The sequence below is a fragment of the Anopheles coluzzii genome, chromosome 3, assembly GCF_943734685.1.
Source record: "Anopheles coluzzii chromosome 3, AcolN3, whole genome shotgun sequence".
Lineage (NCBI taxonomy): Eukaryota > Metazoa > Arthropoda > Insecta > Diptera > Culicidae > Anopheles > Anopheles coluzzii.
In genome coordinates this window covers 53,228,913-53,250,724 of record NC_064671.1, presented here as the reverse complement: position 1 = coordinate 53,250,724, position 21,812 = coordinate 53,228,913, and the positions used below count along the sequence as shown (strand labels likewise).

Genomic DNA, 21,812 nt, shown 5'->3' with positions numbered 1-21,812 from the left:
ACTACTGATGTTTAAGGGAAAATTAAGGCGGCAGTTTCAGGGAAATAGCCCGAAATCCCGATTTTCGAGCTCGAAAATGTCACCCGCACAACAAAATCGGGCATTTTTTGAGCTCGGTTTCTAGCTCGCTTTCCGCCGAAACCGATCGAGAAAGCGAGTAGAAACGTCCGAAGAACCGATCAAAGCTCTTCATCGATTGAAGCGTTTACGGTCGTTCGAGAGAGCATGTTGTATGTGTTTGTCTCTTTCTGACAAAAAAGCTCCAGCACGCGACAGTAGCCAGCATCGCGAATAAATGAACTTTTTTAAACAGTCGTTTAAAGTTCATTTTGGTTTAACCGAGTTCATTTGCTGTTTATTCCTGTTAAAATAAACGATCGTCAAAACAGTTAACGACTGCTCGATATCGCATATAGACAAACACGGGGAAAAAAATCGAGCAGTATAATTAAACGACTGTTAATTTGCATCGCATGACAGTCATTTGTTTAACGGCGGCATATGACCAGTCGTTAAAATTAACAAATGAATTAGATGCGATCGCGATGCCAAATTCTAGCAATTTTTAACGACTCTGGTTAATTTTTAACGACTGTTAATTTTAAACCAATTCTTTCGCGATGCCAGCTAGTGTTGGCGTAAAAATGATAATGGTCGAAAAATAGTTCGCTGCTAGCTTAAATATGTTGGTGTCCAGCGCCTCGCTCGCTTCCAGCGATACGTATTAATGCCTGGACTCTAGGGGGACTCTAGCAATGCCAAATCGATGATGATCATGGAACGAATTTCGGTACGATAAAAAAATCGTAGTATGAAACGAACAATGCAATCACGCGCCCACATTCTTTTCATTAATTGTATAAATCCCCTACATAAGCGCAACTGAGAAAGTATATCAGAATTGTGGGTGGGCTACATCCTCTTCTCTCTTCTTGGAGCTGTACAAAGCGTACCGTCTTTCGTAAGCAAGTCATAGTATTAGTGTGTATCATACACGAGAATTCGCGAGTGCTTTTGTTGTCATCCGTAAGTGGACGGACGTGGCCCCCTGGGAAGCATCGATGTCACCTACATCTGGATGACGTGGCCAAAGTCCATATAGGATACAGGCCGATGCATGCCTAAGGAATTGACAAATGAAAGTTACTCGAAGAAATCTTGGTTTGACAGATGCCTCGTTCAGTTCGTTTATTTACATTCTGTATGGGATGCTGCATCCGATTCATTAATTTTGGAATTTTTACCTTAAATTCTCTAAATAGAACTATCTTGGGACTATCCCAAAATATTCGCCAAATTAACACCCCGTGCACTTCGAGCTTGTTACGTGCATGTAGAAATAGACGAGGCAACTGTGAAATCCATGATCTTTGTATTAGTGCAAAAAAGAGCTATGCATCGACCTGTATAATACATGGACTTTGGACGTGGCAGTCAACACGTTAAGGGAAATTACTCGAATTCTCGATCATCCGTACTCTAAAATGTCAATTAGGTGAAAAATGGGTGTCAATAATTTGAAAAATACGTACTCATTAGGATACGGCGGTTCAGGGAAGTTGAGAGAACTGCACTCATATGCTGCTAAGGTTACGCTGGCAATATGTGGTCCTAGATACAACAAAAATGTATGCAATCCGGTTCCAAGTCCCACAGAGGATAAAATACCCAAACCTAGCCAATAAATTACGAATATTCCTTTATGTTTCAAGTATTGTACAAGAATTTGGTGTTGACCTGGTGTATAAATAGCCACAGCAGTGCTACATATTACAATTAATAGGGCGGTTAGCTGTGCTCGTCGATGAAGTAACCTGCAAAAAAGATAAATATTTTAATAATATTTTAATAATATGTTATTGTTCTAATTATCAATTAACCAAGCATCATTTGGATTGTTGCATATTTATTATTACTGCAATTCGCTACCACAGCAACATATCAACATAACAAGATTATGAACAATCAAAATATAAAAAAAAAAACTTATTTTGAAAATGCCTTACCTACTTAGGTTAGTTTGCAATAGATATATGACTTCAAGGCTTGCATATTTTAGTGTTTTCATTGGTGATGCCCACAGCACTAGCGATTTGATTTCTTTGGCAAATTTCTTATTATCATTTTTCTGCGATACTGCATTGTTGTTATTATTACCATTGCGATTTGAGTTTTTGTTACTATTTGAACTACCGGCGCTCATTTTCATGGTGATGTCCGCTCTGTACTCCAAACGATGGTACTGTATGTATAGAGATGAAGATAAAATCGAAGAAATTGTTATAATAATGAAATATCATTCGATAACGCAAAAAGGTGACTTAGGATGAAGCAGAGCATAGTCATAACATAGAGCAAGTATGTCAAACTAGCGGCCAGCGAGAATATTTTGAGAATTGCTAAAAGCACTGCAAACCAAAAATCTATTATTTGTATTTGTCGAAGTGTAACAATCATTGTGTCGGTATATTTATCGAAACTATCATGAATGTACCCATAACATCTCATAAACTTATGTACAGAATAATCGAGATCCTTAAGAAACATTGGTACCTATTGCCAATGACGTTAAGCACCAGTCGATAAATATATCGACCAATATAATAGCAAATATGGCGGATTGGTATCGCGAAGCTGCAAATTTGTCGATCGATAAAACGGTGGAAGCAACTGTCATGGCTGCCATAGCAATAGTGGGTAAAAAGTCGAGCAGTCATTAAAAAGTAGATAATTTGTATCGCGAATGGCAAAAATTGACTATAACGATCAATATAACTAGCAACTGCTTCGAAGCAGTTGATAAACAGTGCAGAGTACACATTCTACGTGTGTCAGACAGTGATTTGGAGTAATACATCTTGAATTGGAATATGTAATGTATACAAAACAAATTATTAGGATATTTCGTATGAGTTTATAATAAATATTAGAAAAAAATCGTCCCTTATACAAAAAATAAGTAAAAAAATAAAAATAAACTGGATAATTAATTTAATTAATTCAAAACAACTTATTAGGAAAATGTGTTAAGATGATAATTCATTACTTCTACTTGGTGTAACGCCCTACGTGGACATATTGGCCAATACAGGCTCTCAAGACTTATTAAGTACCACGCAGCCGGAAAGTCAGTCCTTGTTACGGAGGACGGTCCATTTTAGATTTGAACGGGTATGTTGTGAAGTCATGCGTGTTCCACGCAACTGCAATACTTAAATTCAGAGATTAATAATTGTATGTAAGACGAAATCTTTTTCTTTGTTCATTTCATCGTTAATTAAACGGCATTTCCCTGGTCAGTCGTCAATCTACACGATATAAAAATATGCCCGTCATGAGTTCAAATCTAAAATGGACCGTTTGAAGAGAAGCGTGTAGTAACATCCCCCCGTAGTAAGGATTGAATATCCGGCTGTGTGGCACTGAATAAATCTCGAAATACTATGAAGGCAGTCATGCTTCCGCAGGATGTTAGGTCAAATAGAAGAAGTACATATTCTTCTTGTTCTTATTTGACACAGCAATCGTTGTCAATCAAGACCTGTCTGTACCACTAGTGGGCTTGGTTTTCAGTTACTTATTTATTATCAACACAGGATAGTTAATCCTACATATGGGGGCACGGCTTATTCGGGGCTTGAACCCATGGCGGACATGTTATTAAGTCGTACGAGTTGAAGATAATGCCACGAGACAGGCCCTGAATTCTCCGGGTGGCTCCAGTTGGCTTCGTACGAAAACATGGGTTTGATGAATCTGGATTGAAACATGCAAATTTCAAGCTGTGAACGTACGCATGGCACTGAGATATAGAACAATACAGAACGTCCACAAAAGTTGTAACATTTAACATTTATAAACACAGTATAAACGAAAAACACATTTTTAAGCCGCTTTTTGGTGCTAACTGGTGTGCGCATTCGTAAACAAACCCCAGTAAACAAAGCCAATTTGACAGATGGCGAAACTGCTCGATCGGTTTTTATATTTGTCGATATAATTTTATCGACCGGTAAGTGAAATGCGTACGCGATACCAATTCGAGTAGATAAATTAATTGGTCGATATAGCCAAACCGGTGGTTAATTTTTATCGACTGGTTGGCGATAGGTCCCATTGAATCAAATGCAAACTCAGTCGTATTATGTTTCGCTTTAATTCTGAATATTAGCATAATTTTGTGCACACTCGATTGCACATTCTATATGGAAAAATTGATTTGCGTTGACTGTTTAGAAATGAAAAAGGAATGAAAATAACTTGATACACATTTGCAAGGAATGGAATAACTTGCAAACATCGCAAAAACTAATGATGGATTGTCGGAATCGCAGCCACGGCTCAAAACATTTCCTATCTTTGCTAATCCGACACCGATTCCGGCCTAATGAAACCAACAGTTCCGTTCAGCGCCCTCCGCAGCCTATAGAGCCGTTTAGAGCCATTTGGATCCGTTGGAGTCATCGGTTGTCGCACGGAGTGGCTAGTCTGCAGTCAGAAATGGATCCACGGAATGTGACAATCTCAATGCCCCCGTCTGCCGAGTAAAGGATTCATTCGGCTCCGAATTGCTCCGAACGGATTTGCACGGCTCCGACCTTAGAATGTTACATTTTTGATGTTCGATTGGAACCACTTTTAATCATGCCACCATAAAATGTTAATATCCAATATTTATGACTCATTGAAAACGATTGTAGCTAGGTTGGAATTATTTGTACCCCACATTCTACAAGACGAAGTAATGTACTTTCCAACCTCCCAAATAATCAAAACGAAAATGAAATGATTACGCTTAAGACTAAGAGATTTAGATTAAGGATTCGATAATCGAAATGCCAATGCCCTGCCATACATAGCATATTAATAGATTAGCTCACACAGTCCATACCTCAATTCGCGAATCATTCAAGACACTTCAAGAGTCAAAAAAAAGATTTGCCGATCTTTATGGGATCACACACCACGAATCTTCGTCATATAAAATTATCGTAATTTAATAAAAATATTCGTAAAATACGGGTTCTTGTTACAAGAAATGAATGTACCACCAGAACACTTGGATCTTGGAAATTAAAGAAAAATAATGTTTAAACACGTTTTATTATAATTTTTCTCCTGATCTGTCGAAAATTTGCAGGCAACTATTTTTGTTGTTCATCCAGTGATGGATAGCTCGGATCGCTTGAAAAAGAATCGTAACAGGCTGCTAGACTTTCCCTACCTCAGTGAAAAGGTGTGGTTGAGCGATATTTTCCAACAGAACTGCCGTGTGAGAACGTGACTAATGAAAAATATCCTATTTTAATAATAAGGATAAAAGAAATTGCATGTGATTTGAAAAGTAAATTAAACATTTTTTTTTAATAAAAAAGAGCACAGTGAAAAATAACATCACAAAATTGTTAATAAGAAACGATTCCAGATTTGAAGCGAGGAATACAAAAAAATAATTTGTTGAACAATAATGATTTTAAACAGTTTTTTATATAAATATTGGGGTTTTTTCTCAATTTTGCGGTCAAACTTAAGCAATACGGCCTTTTTAGACCGTTCCTCCTGAATAAAAATTTGATTTTATGATTTAATTCCGCTCTCACAAGTTCATGAGCGACAGAGAGCGTGGAAAAGCATGATAGGGTAAGTGTACCAATAGTGGTTCAATTTGTAGTGTTACAGATTTGTTTTAATGGATTTAAATTGTCAGGAAGGACAATTTCTGAATATTTTAATGCAAAGCAATTGGAATATGTTTTATCTTCACAATCACAACCAATTTTACCATGAAACACATGAAATTTACGAAAAAAAAATTGTGACTGATTCCTTGTACCTATAATGATGGTATGGTTGGTTCCTATAGTCGTCGTATTGTGTTCCTATAGTGGTGGTAAACAAAGATACCTCCAAAACAGTGTATAATATCAATGAAACTTAGTTACAAAGCTGTTTTCGTATGAATAGCAAGGATTGCTGCCATAATAATGATATCTTGCGTAAATTGATCGTAAAAAATGTATACATTTGATTGATGAAACTATTGACCAAAGTACAGTATAAAACCTGTCGTCAACCCACCCCCGCAACAGATAGCTTGATTTGAGGTCGATTTTTTATTCAACGAAATAAGCGAATTTGGGCCTTTTTTGGTAAATTACCTACATAAAACTCATTTCTGTTGCTTATTTTTAGTGAAAATAGTACGACATGTCTAAAATAGGGTCAAAAATAATCTACAATGTCATGTTTTTTATTGATTTTATAACTATAGCCACTATAGGAACATGCCTGTTTTGTGTACCTATAATGGCACTATGGTAAAACACTTAAAAATGCATAAATATTAGTGATGCGCGTTGCGTTCCGAATCTGCCAGGTGCGATCCGTTCCAGCATGCAAGCATCCGGACCGCGATCCTTATTTTTAACCCAAGCAGGTTCAAACTGAACCTCCCAACCAGCAAAACCGAAGCTATTGGAAAACTTTCCTGTGTGCCAAAGCGAGAGAGCATGTCTTCTTTCTCTAGATTTTGGACGGCACAACGCCGATCGTGTGGCCTATGAACGAAAAACGGGAGAAGGGGAAACCGATATCCTTCGAGTGACACACACGCATGCATCTGCATGCGTATTCCGCTCAACCGAGACTACACATCTCTCTCGATCTCCCATGATTTTTCTGCTATCGCGCTCATCCGGGTGTTAGGCATCCTCAGTCTGTCCAGAACTTTCACTGTGGAAGGATGTGTTGGAGTGATGTGTGATTTCTTGTGCCCCGTACTTTGCTCGTTTACGTGTTGTGCCGTGTTCCTTCTTCTTCAATTATGGAATGATTTATCCTTGTAAATTTCTAAGGTAAGTTTCTTATCCTCGTGTGTGCTTCAATGGATACATTCAACTAACACTTGTCGTCTAAAAAGTTACAGTGCGCGCGCATGTTAATCGACGGTTGCCAACATCCCGCAAAACGATCGACAGAAGGAAAACGGTGTCCGGTTTTAAAATATAAAGGTAAGCGTTTCTATAATCCTATGTGCAAAATATTGTTTAGTTTGTTATAAAAAACATGGATTAATTATTGGTTAATTTTCATCAACAGATTTCATTACAGCACTTCAATGACGCCTAGGATGCGGCTAAACATGCGCAGCACCAGTCCGTGACGTCATTTCCAGACAGGCGCCGGCTGAACACGCGCAGCACCAGTCGAGGATATCCTAGCGCAGAGGGTAGAAGGAAGAACGAGAGGAAGGGTAACAGAAAGCAACCGCAGCATTTGGAAGGGGTGAAGCATCCTGCCGTATACAGAGTGTGAGTGTGCCAAAACGCATGTGGAAAGAGTAACACCAATAAATAGCATGCGAAAGTGTGCATAAAGCAAAAAGAAAAAGCATCACTACTACAACCAGCAATCCGAAAATATAAGGGGAGGGATAAATACAAATGTATGCGTAAGCAGGACCAGCAATCCAAGCATTTGAATGTGTGCGTCGGTTTGTGCCGTGCTGAAAGTTTTTACTTTAGCTGCTGCTAGTGTAAAAACTTAAGGAAAGCTTAAAGTAAAAAAAATTTACACGGGGCGCCTTCGGAAATTGTTGGCTGGGCTGTTGCTTCCACCGTTCTTTGCGATCCGACCTGAACCGACTGTTATCAACGATCCGATCTGAACCGGCTGCTCTCAGCGTTCTCGGCGATCTGTACTGGGCCGGTTGCTCTCTGTGTACTTTGCGATCCGGCCTAGAACGCACGACATTCTACTCTCTTTGTATTGATGAGCCGGTTTGCCGGTTCAATTTAAACCTGTTTCTCTCAGCGTTCTTTTCGATCCAGTCTGGAACGCACAATCATCTGCTCTCCATACGATGAGCCGATTTGGTACGTACAAAGGAAGCAGGTAAAATCTGAACCTGTTTCTCTCAGCGTTCTTTTCGTTCCGGTAAAGAACGGCGTTCTCTTCTCTTTTGCTTCATTCTGTCTATGTGAGTGATAACAGCGCAAGCCATACTCTCTCAGTCAAAGAGATAACGGTACAACACCTGAGCCGTGAAGCCAGAGAAGGATAGAGATTTGTGGGTAGGAAGCTAATCGCCAAAATTTAAAGAGACAATCCTGCACTAGCGGTAAGCGCAATGAATGAAATGTTTCTTTTCTGCCGTATGGGTGTTATCAGTATAGGTGCGCTATTTGGACTGCATTGTGGTAGTCATTGAAATGCTATGTGTCTGGTACTAAGCTGCTTCGTTGCGCATGCATCTCCAATGAACTCGTTTGAATTTTTACCTGAGATCTTCTTTGTGCAACTAAATATTGAGGGTGCATGACACGTTTAGCCTTCCGCAATAATTTCTTTAACGCTGTTTATCGCCCCGTGAAATTCTTATGGACAATTAAAGTGCACTACTGGACACTTTCACACGGGTAGTTCACCGTACAGTATAATGTCAACCCTACAGAAACAACTTAACATTCTATGTATTTTATATAAACCAATGTTATTCGATGCTATCTGCTTCTATTAAGAAATATTAATTCAATCAATGTAGTGTAATTTAGACCATACGAAATTTAAAAAGCCGATTAAACTTGTAAGCTTTTTGATTTGGCATCAAAATTTCATATGCGTTGCAACAAATTTCTGGTTTACTTCTTTATTTAGAAGTAGAAAAAGATTAATGATGATTAATTTTAGTAAAAACAAAAACAACAAAATGCCTTAACCTCTTAATGAAAAAGGAATTGTATAGCGAGCTACTTAAGTTAAGCGTTTATATTTTAGTAGAAGAATAGTTTTACACATTCAGTAAACTATTATTTAGCTTTGTTTTAATAGAAACTGTGTGATTACTGCACAAAAAATGTAATACACAATATTCAATGAATACTTTCAAGTTAACCATATATAAAGTGAGCAACTGAAAAAGGCGTAACCATGGCAGGTCATCCTGCGTTCCCTTGAACCTGCGTTCCGCGTTCCGTTCTTTTTCTCCAGATTGGCAGGTTCGTTCCGTTCCTCAATTTTCGGAACTATTCTCATCACTAATAAATATATAAATATAAATAAATTGACCAATAATGTAGTACATAGCAACTGCATGTATGATACACGCTGTCGCACCGTTGCAAAAATGTGCTTCTTTAGTGCTACTAATGAGCACGTTTTTGAGAACGTTTTGAGCCCGTTTTTCCATATAAAATTTGTTAAATGTCGCGCGATAATGTCGATTGGGTAGTGACAACCCCAACTAAAAAGACCCAAACAGTGAGATTACACTGTATATCAGCGGGAAAGCAAGCGCGTTTGCAGGCGCGTTGAATTTGACGGTTCAATCCGTTCAACCGTTACACCCATTAGGCTGCGACGTACTCGCTTCGTCTGTTTTTGCTAATATATGCACACTTTTTAGCCATGCAATTACAGGGTTTTCAGTGGAATAAACTACAGTCCATTCACTTATAACAATTTTTTTTAATACACGCTTTAATACGCTGTACATCACTTTATCACACGTTAGCTTATGTAAGCTAAACTGTGCTATTTAATAAAGAAATTGTAATTTTCTATTGCACATCTCTCAAACTCATGACGGTTTGATTCGATTTTATAAAACACATTAGCCAAGGCGCAACATTAAAATTTACACATATTACACCTTTAGCGTGTTTATCTTTCGCTTCCTGATTATGTCTCATTGATTATACTATAATAACTACGTTACTATACTACAATAGCTACAACAAACAGTGCATACGACCCAGTCTTAATTAAAAAAACTTTCACAAATTTGGATCGTGAAAGTGAAACGTGCAACTGCAAAACCACCATGACGAAAATGAAATGAAATCTAATAGAGAAAGCTTGTCAGTAAAATTTAATTAAATAACTTAGTCAAATTATGATAATTGTATCCAGTAAAGATTCGTGGTGTGTGTGAACGCAAACATATTGGCGAAACTTTTTTTTGACACTTATTTCTGGTGGAAGGGGAAAGATGCGCGAAAAAAGATATGGCTTGTGAGAACGTACCTATTCTCCATTTTGTTTAATTGTCATATTCGTCAACCTGCTAGAATTCGATGAACAATTCTGATTTGTTTTCCAATTAGCTTAATGTTTGTACGTTCTTTCTGAGTAAAAAAAAACAAAAAAAAATACTTTGTGTTTTTATACCATATTTATAATGGGAATTCTTTTTGAAAATTTAAGTGTTTTTATCTTTTACTTCTGCTATCTCTCTACATAATTTTTTGTTTGTTTTCATAAATTTCTCTTTTAAAATATCTTTGGCACCCATGAAACTAATTCTATTATATTGTCATGTTTGATATTCTGCTCTTATTTGCTAACTCATCTGCAGTTTCGTTCCGATGAATTCCAACGTTGGATGTTATCCGCACAATTTTGAATACGTGAATATGTGTTAGTCTATATATATCCCCTATTCCCTATCTCTACGACGGTTTGACGAGCGGAAAAAACGTATTTAGATTGATGAAAATCATGAAAAAACTTATTTTATTAAAATTATTATCGTATAACATGTGTTGGTTTCCATAAAAAAAAATCTACACAATGCTTATTTATTGTATTAGTCGTTATTGTTTCCCCGAACACATGAACACATATCTTTCGATGCCACATTTTGACCGATGTCCGCGTGAGTTTTCAAAAACACATGGAATAAATAGATCAGCCATTCCATAATTTAAATCATTTCACTCTTATATTTACTTTTGTTGAAAAATGTTACTACTTAACTAAATAAACTAAATGCATTCAACCGACCCGTCAATTTCACGGATTCCGTAGAGATAGGATGTCACGTATGTATCTGAGGCCGCAAATACACGACGCGCGTTTCCGCGGGCGCGTTCAAACGCGTATAACAGTTCCGCAGAGATATCCTGCATGAGCATCTCTGCGTTTCCGCGGTAGCGTGTTCGAATGACATTTCATTTTTATGGCTAGATTGTTATACGCGTTTCCGCGGGCGTGGAAACGCGCGTCGTGTATTTGCGGCCTGAAAAACTATTGAAGTTAAGTACAGTGAACCCTCTCTTATTTGACACCTCTCCAATTTGAAAAACCTCTCTTATTTGAACATTTTGCACAGTCCCTTGATTTCCAGTAGACATGGGACAATTGTGCGAGACCTATGCCGCACACTCAGTTCATAATAGTGTGCGGTTGATCGCCGCACGCAAAAAAGTGAACGGGTTGGTCTTCCGCACGCATACAGAAAACTGAACTAACTGTTGTCACACACAACGACACAAGAAGATCGATCGCACTTTGCGCGAGAAAGAATGCACATATTGCTAGCGTGGTCAGATTGATCAATCGCACACAGCCGCACAAAAAGAACTCCTGCCGCACACTGACCCCATACTGAGTGAGAAAGAACACTCACAGCCGATGGGTCATTCGCACACAGCCGCACGCATGTTCGGTTGGGTCAGTCGCACACATACCGCACGCGTGTTCAGTTGGGTCAGTCGCACACTACCGCACAAAAAGAACTCTTGTCGCACACTGCCGCACGCGCGTTCTGTTAGTTCGGTCGCTCACTGCTGCACGCGTATTCAGTAGGGTCAGTCGCACACTACCGCACATAAAGAGCTCTTGTCGCACACTGCCGCACGCGCGTTCAGTTAGTTCAGTCGCACACTGCCGCCCTCGTATTCAGTGGGGTCAGTCGCACACTACCGCACAAAAAGAACTCTTATCGCACACTGTCGCACGCGCGTTCAGTTAGTTCAGTCGCACAAAAAGAACTCTTGCCGCACACTGCCGCACGCGCGTTCAGTTAGTTCAGTCGCACAAAAAGAACTCGTTAAGCGCACAGCAACATAAAAGAGAAAGCTTGTAGATTTTACTCGTTTAGATCAGCTTTCGTTACAAATCAACTTAAGTATATACAGTCTGTTCTCGAGCTACGTTTTCTAAGTTCTTGTGTGCAATTAGCATAATTGGCTCAAAGGATTCTCAAATGCAAGATAAATTACTGTTTTACCAAAAATTTGAGAGCCTCTTAAAAACCAGAAATTTTCAAATTGTCTGCATGAATTGTGATACATAAATTGTTTAATGTAAAAACCTAGTTACCTAGTTATGCATGAACCGCGTATCTCGGACTGACTGTATTTATAATTAAAAATGCAGCCTTAAAAGCAATAACTTTTTGTTCTTGCATTAAAATCTCGATAAAATTAAACATGATATTTAAAAAAAAAAGGTACTAAGCTCCAATTGAGCGACTGACCTACCGCACGCGTTCAGTTCATCATACTGAACGAACTACATCGCACGCGTTCACTGAAAAGAATCAAATTGCCCAAGCCTAATTTCCAGTACTTTTTTGTTCCTCTAATTTGGAAAACCTCTGAAATCTGTGTCCCTCTTATTTGTGTATGGTGTTGCCATGGTTATTAAATGATGTATGCTCAAATTGGCAATCGTATGCACAGTTTCCTATAGCAACAGTTAAGGCTGCATACTGTCTCTTTCTTGTTTGTATGGACCTTTCATTCACTTTCAACCTCTGTAATTTGAAAACCCCTCTTATTCGACAGTCCCGTCGCCTCTCAAATAAGAGAGGGTTCACTGTAATACTTATGCTACAAACTCACAGTATGTTATGTTAGATAGTGACGAAACGCAGTTTTAGTATTTCACTTCATAGTTCAAATTTCGCCAAATTGATGGGTTCCGTAAACCTAGTGTTAGTGCTTTCATCCTTGACAATTTTTGAACCTCTAGTATTGTAATTTTCCATTTTCTCTATGGTCAGTGCTCTTATAGTTTCGTTGTTCTTATTTTATTGTGTTCCTATTTGAAGTGTGAGATTTTTGAATATCATGGGTTTTGATGTGCAACCATTTGTTTCGCTCTCATATAGTTTTTTTTTAATATAGTATAGTTCGCTTCATATATTTTTTCTTCATACATTATGTAATTTTTATATTTTTTGAATGTATAGTACAGTGGAACCTTTCATAATAAGTGCCCATTATAAAGAATTTTTCGCATAACGAGCAAATCTAAATGCTCTACGAATAAAATCTCGCATAACGAGCAATTTCATTTTTGTTCCCGATATGTAAGAAATCGTGATCATTTCGATTGCTCCAATACTAAGATTTAGGCATCGTTCGTTTTTTTGGGCTCGTCTCATGAATTATTCATCGTATCCCATAGATTTTTGGTTCGTTCTCATAATTTATAGGTACCTTCCAATCGGATATCAATACAATTGGACCAAAAAATTCTGGAAAACGGCCAAAACATCGTGGGAACGCACAAAAAAAATAAGGGATCCAACCAAAAATTAATGGGAATTAACCAATACATCGTGCGAAACCCTGTAATACGACCCAGCCATATAACCTTTCATGGGGTTTTTATTCATAACGAATGCTCATTATCTGTTTCATTGACCCACCTTAGACGCATACTTTAGCCAAAGAAGTACTCATTTTGCGGTTGAAACTAATAATTTAAAAAAAAAATTAACACTCGGTCAATCTGCTGTCTGGTCATCACAAGTTATCGCAAAACCGATCAAAGACTAGCATGTGAAAAACTAATCGGAGCAAAAATGTCTCCAGTATTTATTGTACTAACCTATGGCTATGCATTGTACACACTCAAGGTTTCTATAAATAAAAACTACTTAACTATGGATCAAAATGATGAGCGCAATCAATTCAATTAAGTTCATTCGCGAACAATGACGAGTCCGTTTGAACGGGCTCAATTGATTGAATTGTATAGGTATCATTTCCCCACCAACAGAACACAGATCGAATGAGCCAGTTCGAACGAGTTCGATGAATTCAGTTGTGTTGGTACGATTTACACACCAACAGAACACAGACCAAAAACAGATGGACCAGTTCGAACGCGTTCGACGAATTCAGTCGTATAGACACGATTTCCACACCAACAGCACACGTATCGAACACTGGGGGCCTTCACGATTCTAGTTAGTTTTTTGTATGGAGTTTGACAGTTGGAGGCTGAAATCATGTAAACAATCCATACAAAACCACACAAAAAACTAGCCTGCGATTTTCAGTCTAGAAAATTTTAGCCTAAAAGCTAGAATTAGATTAGAGTACCTGCTCGAAAACACGGTGTTGTTTACATTTATCCCAAGATGCATTAAAGAGATCAGGTGGTGGAATCTGGAATCAAAGTGTATCTCTACACAAAACACTGCTCAAATCTTCATTCAGAAACAGAAGTGATAAAAATCAGCCTTCTAAATTCATACATCTTCGGATAAGCCCACCTGTATATTATACCGACTTAGATAGCTGTTCGGAAACTGTTATACAATGCAAACAGCTGACAGGCTGAAATTTCAGCCTACGAACTTAAGATGGAAAGGGCCCCTTTGTTGATAAATTTCCTATTTGTTAATTAATAAATTGGGTGAGTTATTATTTATGTTTAATGTGATTTCTATTGTTCTGTAATTACTTGCTCCTATTTAGGTTTCTGTGATTTGTTTTTTGATACTTAAGGCGATGTCTTTCGAGATTATTGTTAGGTCTATTGCAGTTTTTCTCTTGATCCTATCGGTTAGGATTAGGCTTGAGCAAATCGGTTCATTTCCATGAATGTGAACGTACTAGTTGTTTCATTCAGATGAACTGAACGTTAATGACGATTCATTCGTTCATTTCAGTATGGGAAATTGTTTTATTTTGCAATAAGAACATAAATAGTGCATTGCATCTTGAAAATTATTAGGAAGATCATTTTAACGATTGGTACGACGTTGTTTTCATTAACGTCCTGGTATTACGGTTCACGTTAATATTTGTATGGGGGGAATGAACGGCCTAGCTTACTAGGACGTTCTTTATTTCGAGGGATAGGTGGTTCTTTTCGTGAACGTCTTGATCAGATGGTTCACGTTCATAATTGTATGGGATAAAGTGAATAAATCGTACAGTTCTGTTACTTGAGGCACAACTCTAGTTAGGATGCATGCGTATTTGTCATTTTCTAGGATTATCAATGGAGAATTTTCAAGATGCTCAATAATATTCTCTTCTTTTCTGTCAGTTTTATCATCACCCTAAAACTTGGGATGAGCGTTGAAGTCACCCATTATAGTTATGTTTTTTTATAATTATCTTAGGTGTTGTGGGTCATTTTTGTGATTGTGTCTTAAATTTCAATGCTGCTAGTTTGCAGAGCTATGGATATTGAAACTTTGACTATGGTTGTGTTTACCACAATTATAGCGGTAGTTTGGATTGATTATATAGAAACTGTTATTGTCTTTTTATTGTATGTAATGCCTTATTTATCATTATGCAAGTTCCTCCATGGCCATAAGCTCTATCAGTCCTTATTATGTTGTATTCTGAGATGTTTTTATTTTTATTTTCTCTAGTCCAGGTTTCCTGGAGGCAAATACGGTGGATTTCCTGTTCTTGAGTTAGATATTTAAATTCTTCTATATTTTCCATGGTCGGAATTGGTTTTATTTATACCCAAGATAAGTTATGGGTTTGGTACATTAGGTTTTGGAATGTTTTTTTGTTCTAATTAAATGTCATGTTATTGATAACAATTTATAAATTGAGATCGTGTGAGGTGTTTGTCGATGTGTGCCTATGCTGCGGTTTTACTATAATGCGAAAGAAGGATTCAACTATTGTTACTAAAGAATTGACGTTTTCGTCGCTTGCTATGCGTTCTCGGTTCACGTAGTTTGCTGCAGTAACGCCTGATTTGCTTATTACAGGGTGATCAAGTCACTTTCGAATGTAAACATTGTCATTCACCGCATTCCACATCGATCTGATATTTCATTTCCATCAAAATAATTTTTAATAACTACAGCATGATTTTCAACACGACTCACGCTGGATTGAGTTTGAAAGATCTTTGTTATGTGTTGAAACTGATATTTCATGTTAAAACAAGTAAACCATTTGATAGCTGTTGAAATACATCATGGATGCGATAAATAACTATGTTTACATTCGAAACTGACTTGGAAAACCCTGTTTGCGTGTTTCTGGTGTAGTCAGCTTGTCACAATTGTTTTTATATTTACATTGTGGCCAGAACTCTTCCGGTTGTCTTGTAATGGTATGATCTGATTTGCTGAGTGTGTTGTAATGAATGTGTTGCAATAGTGTGGTTTGGCCTTCCGATTTTTTTTACAATGAGTCTATCGGGGCGAGTACCGGCTTCGAACGACGAAATCCGTTCGACGCTCATGAGAGAATGAGCATCATGAGATATAACTGTCAAGCATTTAAAGACGTTTATATCTACGATTCAAGGATGGTTAAGTTTTGAATTTTGATTTTTTTTACCGTTGGTTTTGGATTTCATTCGTTATTGGATGATTCGTTATCAATTATAAGGCAGCTTTACTCAATTTCTTTAAATTTGAATTTTAGTTATTTCAAATTTAGGAGGGACGACAGGATTGGATTTACTTTATAAAAAAGTATAAAAATACCGATTGATATTATTTTAAAGAGTTATAAACGTTATTTACAAGGTGTAAATGTTTTGTGATATTTTTCTATTAAGTTTCTATGAATTTATATAAAAAACATTAAAATAGACCTTTACATGAATATTTATATATCTATATATATTTTTATCTATGTATGTGATATATATATATATATATATATATATATATATATATATATATATATATATATATATATATATATATATATATATATATATATATATATATATATATATATATATATATATATATATATATATATATATATATATATATATATATATATATATATATATATATATATATATATATATATATATATATATATATATAAATTTTTTAAAATAAAAAAACTTAAATTTTAATTTAATTTAATTTAATTTAATTTAAATTCAAATTTAATTTAAATTTAATTTAAATTTTTTTTATTATAGATATTTGTATTTTTATTTATATTTCGATATTTTTTATGTTTTTTTTTATACTTTTATAAAACTGATGAAGACTTTTTTTTGGAAATAGATCACAAAACATTTTCAAAATGGTACATACCTCTTAGCTCAATTCTCTTAAATCATTTAAAGCACATTTTAAAGCAAAACGTTACATTGAAAACAACATTCGTTCCAAATCCGCAGCGCAAAACCTCGCGGATTTCTCCCCATACAAATGGGAGCGTTCGACCCCGGCAGGTAGAACTCATTCTTTCGCGCGCTTCTTACGGTCTCTAAATGGTACGTTATTTTAAAACTGAGCGCCAAGTGAGCGCCTTCTGACAGCCGCGGCGAACGGATCTCGTCGTTCGAAGCCTATAGTCGCCCCGTACATCTTAGGCAGCGGTCTAATGTTGTTGCGCGCAACATTGTTGCTCGGAAACATATCGCTGAGGTGGTCTATGAATGTTGCTGGCAACATTTCACTTTGACATTGTTTAGCGTCAAAAATTAACCAATTAACAGCTCAGAGTTTATTTTTTATCATTCACTTGTTGAATAAAGTGTTGAAAAAATAAAATATACACCAAAAAATGTATTATAAATGCAAAAATTCCAAATTTAGCGGATGTCAACAAAACACACACTGCTGCTGTGTCATTTCATACACCCGATTACCATGACCAAGGTAAATACAAAATGTTGCCAGACAAAAATCAAATTGGTTCGAATTTGGCATGCAAAAAAGTTGCGCTAGCTGTCAAAATCCATACATTTTGCCAGCAACAATGTTGCGCGCAACAAGATTAGACCAGTGCCTTACCGTATTAATACACGATGCGCAATCTCAGATTGCGCATATATTCGTTTTATCAAAACATATGTCATTTCGCGTAGCCAACCCTGAGCTATAAACGTCATTTCCATACAATTTCAGATTGCGCCAAGATTGCGCATAAATTTTCAAGATTATATGTCCGAGATATATAAATATTTTTTGACAGATAAATATATCAAACCGATCCGTTTGACAGATAAATATATGCGCAATCTGAGATTGCGCATCGTCTATTGCTACGGTTAGAGAAGCAGCACTGTATTAAAACACAATTTTAACATCACAACCCGATTGTACGATAAAAGCAATGTGATTGATAACAATGAAATGAAAAAATAATAATTTCGTAATTTTTAAATGCGAATAACAACAATTTCTACACAAAAACTATTATTTACTACATTTTTATCACCTGTTTCGCATCATCGAACGATCCAAGTACGGAGCTATCAATTGTGTTGTTGTTTTCGTTATTTGAAGATTTGTAACGAGTGTTTTTATAACCAGGATAGCTACCGCCGGATTCATTGCCTAAAGTTGTAGAACCGCCAGATCTCTTATCATCAAAGGTGAAGCTTCTAGTGTCTTCGGTATTTTTTTTCATTTTCATTGATTTATTTTTAGCAACAACCCCCTTTTTAGGCATAACAACGATGTTTTACAGTGCACAGTTTCTCAGGTTTAAAGCAATTCGGCAGTCGTCTAGAACGTAAAATACATTAAAAATATTAAAAATAAGCATGAATGATTGTTACTTTCAGGTTATTACTATTAGTAAAACTTAGCAAAAGCAAAACGCTTTTAAAAACATTTCTGTTATTTAAACGATATTCAAATGATAATCTATAATTTACAGTAAAAGCTACACATAACGGTAAATCACAAATAACAAATCACTTCATTTTGCTAATAATGCAACAACCTCCACAACCCATGCAGAATTTGAAAATTGTGCAATTGACATCAAGGATGTTATAAGAGACCAAGTGGTGGAATAGCCATTCTGACAGCTAACCATTGAAGAACTCATATGTCATTTTTCCTAACTTTTAATCGGCAATTAAAGTAACTACGTTTATTTTTCATTTAATTACATTTTGAAGATCATAGAAAAGAAAAAAGCAATACGGCCTTTCCGGTCCGTTCCTCCTGAATTAAAAAAAAATCTTACCCCTATTTATCGTTTATTTCGTTACATATGTCACAAAAACATAAAATTAATCAACACGAAATTTGAAAATGTATGGCTTTTGACATAGCGACTCTCATTGGTCTCTGGTCCCACCTGGTCTCTTATAACATCCTTGATTGAAATCGACGATTGTGTTTTTTAATTCGACAGTGCAGCTTATACCATCTGACTTGTGAACAAGTGGTTATTGAGACAATTATTGATTAATCTTAGCGTCAATAAACGTCTACCCAGGTGATGATGATAATGATGCCCACCACATCAAGGATAATGTATTTAGAAGGTTGATTTTTATCACTTTTGCTGGGCGACATTGTGGGAGACACCTGTCACTCACTGCATATAAATTGCATTACTCCGCACCAGCCCTCCCTGATTTTTATACCGGAGCCAATGTGGATTTAAAAATATCAGGTGGTGGACTCTAGTGCATTTTGACAATTCGTCACTTGACGTAAGGTCCCCAGGATTCAAACTTTGTTTACATTTATTAAATTTGTTCATATAATTTATCTACCCCATTTTTTCGATTGAATATTTTTTAAAAATCTATTTTGGACTTTGCAAGTTCTTATTTTACATTGAAACATGGATTAAAGTGTGTTATTTTGTGTTATTACGTGAATTTATTCTATGATTCATTGTGTTTGCGATATTTTTGATGATAAAAACTAAGAAATTATTTTTTTTAATATTCACATTAATTGCTCATTATCTACGAGCCGCATGGACAATTTACGTGAGATTAGAACTCTTACTAACATGATTTTAAGTTTCGTGCATAAACTAATCATCAAATCTTTTGTTAATACATCTCATTTTTTCTATAAAATCAATAGACACACAAAAATGCACGTAATAACAAATAAATCTGTTCTATTTGCTAAGATTTGTGTGCGGTTAACGGTTTTAAAATGACGTAAAGTCCCTCAACTATGGCGACCCCCCAAAGGCCATTATCCACCACCTGATATTTTTAATCCACCTTGACCGGAGCCCCCCAAGCGGAAATTTTCGTACGATAACTCATACACTCTCATAATTTGACAAGCAATATATGACTGTATGTGTGCTTCTTGCATTCAAACCATTTCGCTCTCCAAGCCAAGCGTTTAAGCAGGTTATGTATATTTCTTTTTTACTATTATGTTTAGTTTGCATTTAAATCAGTTGTGTTCTTTCGTATCGTATCATTCATATAAACACCAACAATATAAAAACTATTTAACGTGCAATGAAGATAGCAAATATGCCATTGCACGCGGTTGTGGTTATGTGCCGAAAAAAGTCTGAATCTCGTACACTGTTTCGTTTGTCAAATCGTGCACGAAATGTCTATCGAAAACATAGCCGAAAAGTGCCAATTTCACTCGCTTGGGTCACGGATCAGTTATGTCAAGTCGAGAAATGTCATTTTGCTCTGAACAACTTCACCTTGTCATTTTAAAACACCTTACACCACATACCCCTGCATAGAATTGAAATGACGAAGCTATCGTTAAGATCAGGTATGTCAAACTAGCAACTGGTTAAATATTGTGGCCCGCGAAAGGATTTTGGGTTAACAGTGGCCCGTCGAACAAATGAGCTTGACACATCTGGTTAATGTAATATATTTTTCTTTAATAGGAAGAAAAAAAATCTTACTATGAAAAAAAGGTAAAAGTAAGGCTCAGTCCTCTACGTTACATCGGAAATACATACATTCCTTCAAATATTAACAAGTAACATTTTTATTACATTTTTGTGCCACGTGACTAACCAGTGTAAATTAATTAAATACAAAATATTTTAAATTGCGATGAAAAAAAGTTAGTTGCTTTAAGCTGAATCTATATTAACGAGATTTAATTGTTATAGTACAAGTAAATAACTGGTATTTTTTTATTATAAACCCTTTTTTTATTTTTAAAATTGTCAAAATTTTAATTCGTGAAGTAGTTACAACTCTGATTGCTGTTAAAAATAATGTAATATTCTAACATTTTTACACTCATGATATGTCAATGCATTTTATCTTTAATAGCGATTGCTATACTTTTTATATTTGTTCAAAAATTTTAGCTTTTAGAATTATCATATAAACATAATAAATATTAAGACATGATTATCTATCAATTTGCTCATCTACGGCGGTTAACATAGGCGTTCAAAAATGCTGCTTGGGTTTGCGATAAACAGGCGTTACGCGTTACGCTAGCGTAACGTAGAGGGCTGAACCTTACTTTTACCATATTTAATTTCATGTACGCATTAGTTAAACGATTTGTTTTATTGTTATATATTCACAATATAATAGATCATGGATCTGATAGGTTTTCGGTGCTATTGTTTTGAATTTATGAATGCACAATACAAATTAAAAGCATTTAACGGCTGAATTGAAATATGCAGTAGTGGACCCATAGGTCCACTATATAACTATAACTATATAACTCTGAAAAACTTACTCAATCTACCTAATAGTTAGGTTATATAAGCTAGATTGAGCAAGTTTTTCAGAGTGACTATATATAGTTCTATCGATTTTCGATCGAATATCGGTTTACAAATGAGCACACTAAAACTCGATTTATTTTACCTAAAATCATAGATTCCATTCAACCAAAAAATTAGACTTCAATGAATTTTATGAGTGAATGAAAAGTTGTTTTAACCGAAAATTACCTAATTTGCTTTACCGTGTGTTTACATTTGCCCTCTCGAACCTTCCGAAACTGAGTTACTGGGTACCCGCAAGTGATGGAAAACCCATCCATCGAACCCATCGTCTGCGTACAAACGGCGTCCACGGACCTGCCCACGTCCAAATGCAGAGCCGATTGCATACGATTCTAT

General features: G+C 36.1%; 1 protein-coding gene across 2 annotated transcripts in view; it reads right to left on the bottom strand.

Moving 5' to 3' along the window:
* Positions 1-21,812, bottom strand: part of LOC120955912 (vacuole membrane protein 1) — a 44,631-nt gene that overhangs the window by 6,922 nt on the left and 15,897 nt on the right. Inside the window, exons 2-4 of one of the 2 annotated variants that reach the window (XM_040377140.2) lie at positions 18,195-18,484; positions 2,007-2,242; positions 1,533-1,814 (exon numbers count right to left, since the gene is read on the bottom strand). In XM_040377140.2, the coding sequence (XP_040233074.1) occupies positions 1,533-1,814; positions 2,007-2,242; positions 18,195-18,428 (752 nt within the window). In that variant the 5' untranslated portion in view covers positions 18,429-18,484. The remainder of the gene's footprint in view (positions 1-1,532; positions 1,815-2,006; positions 2,243-18,194; positions 18,485-21,812) is intronic. The other variant, XM_040377141.2, reaches the window with a different exon arrangement.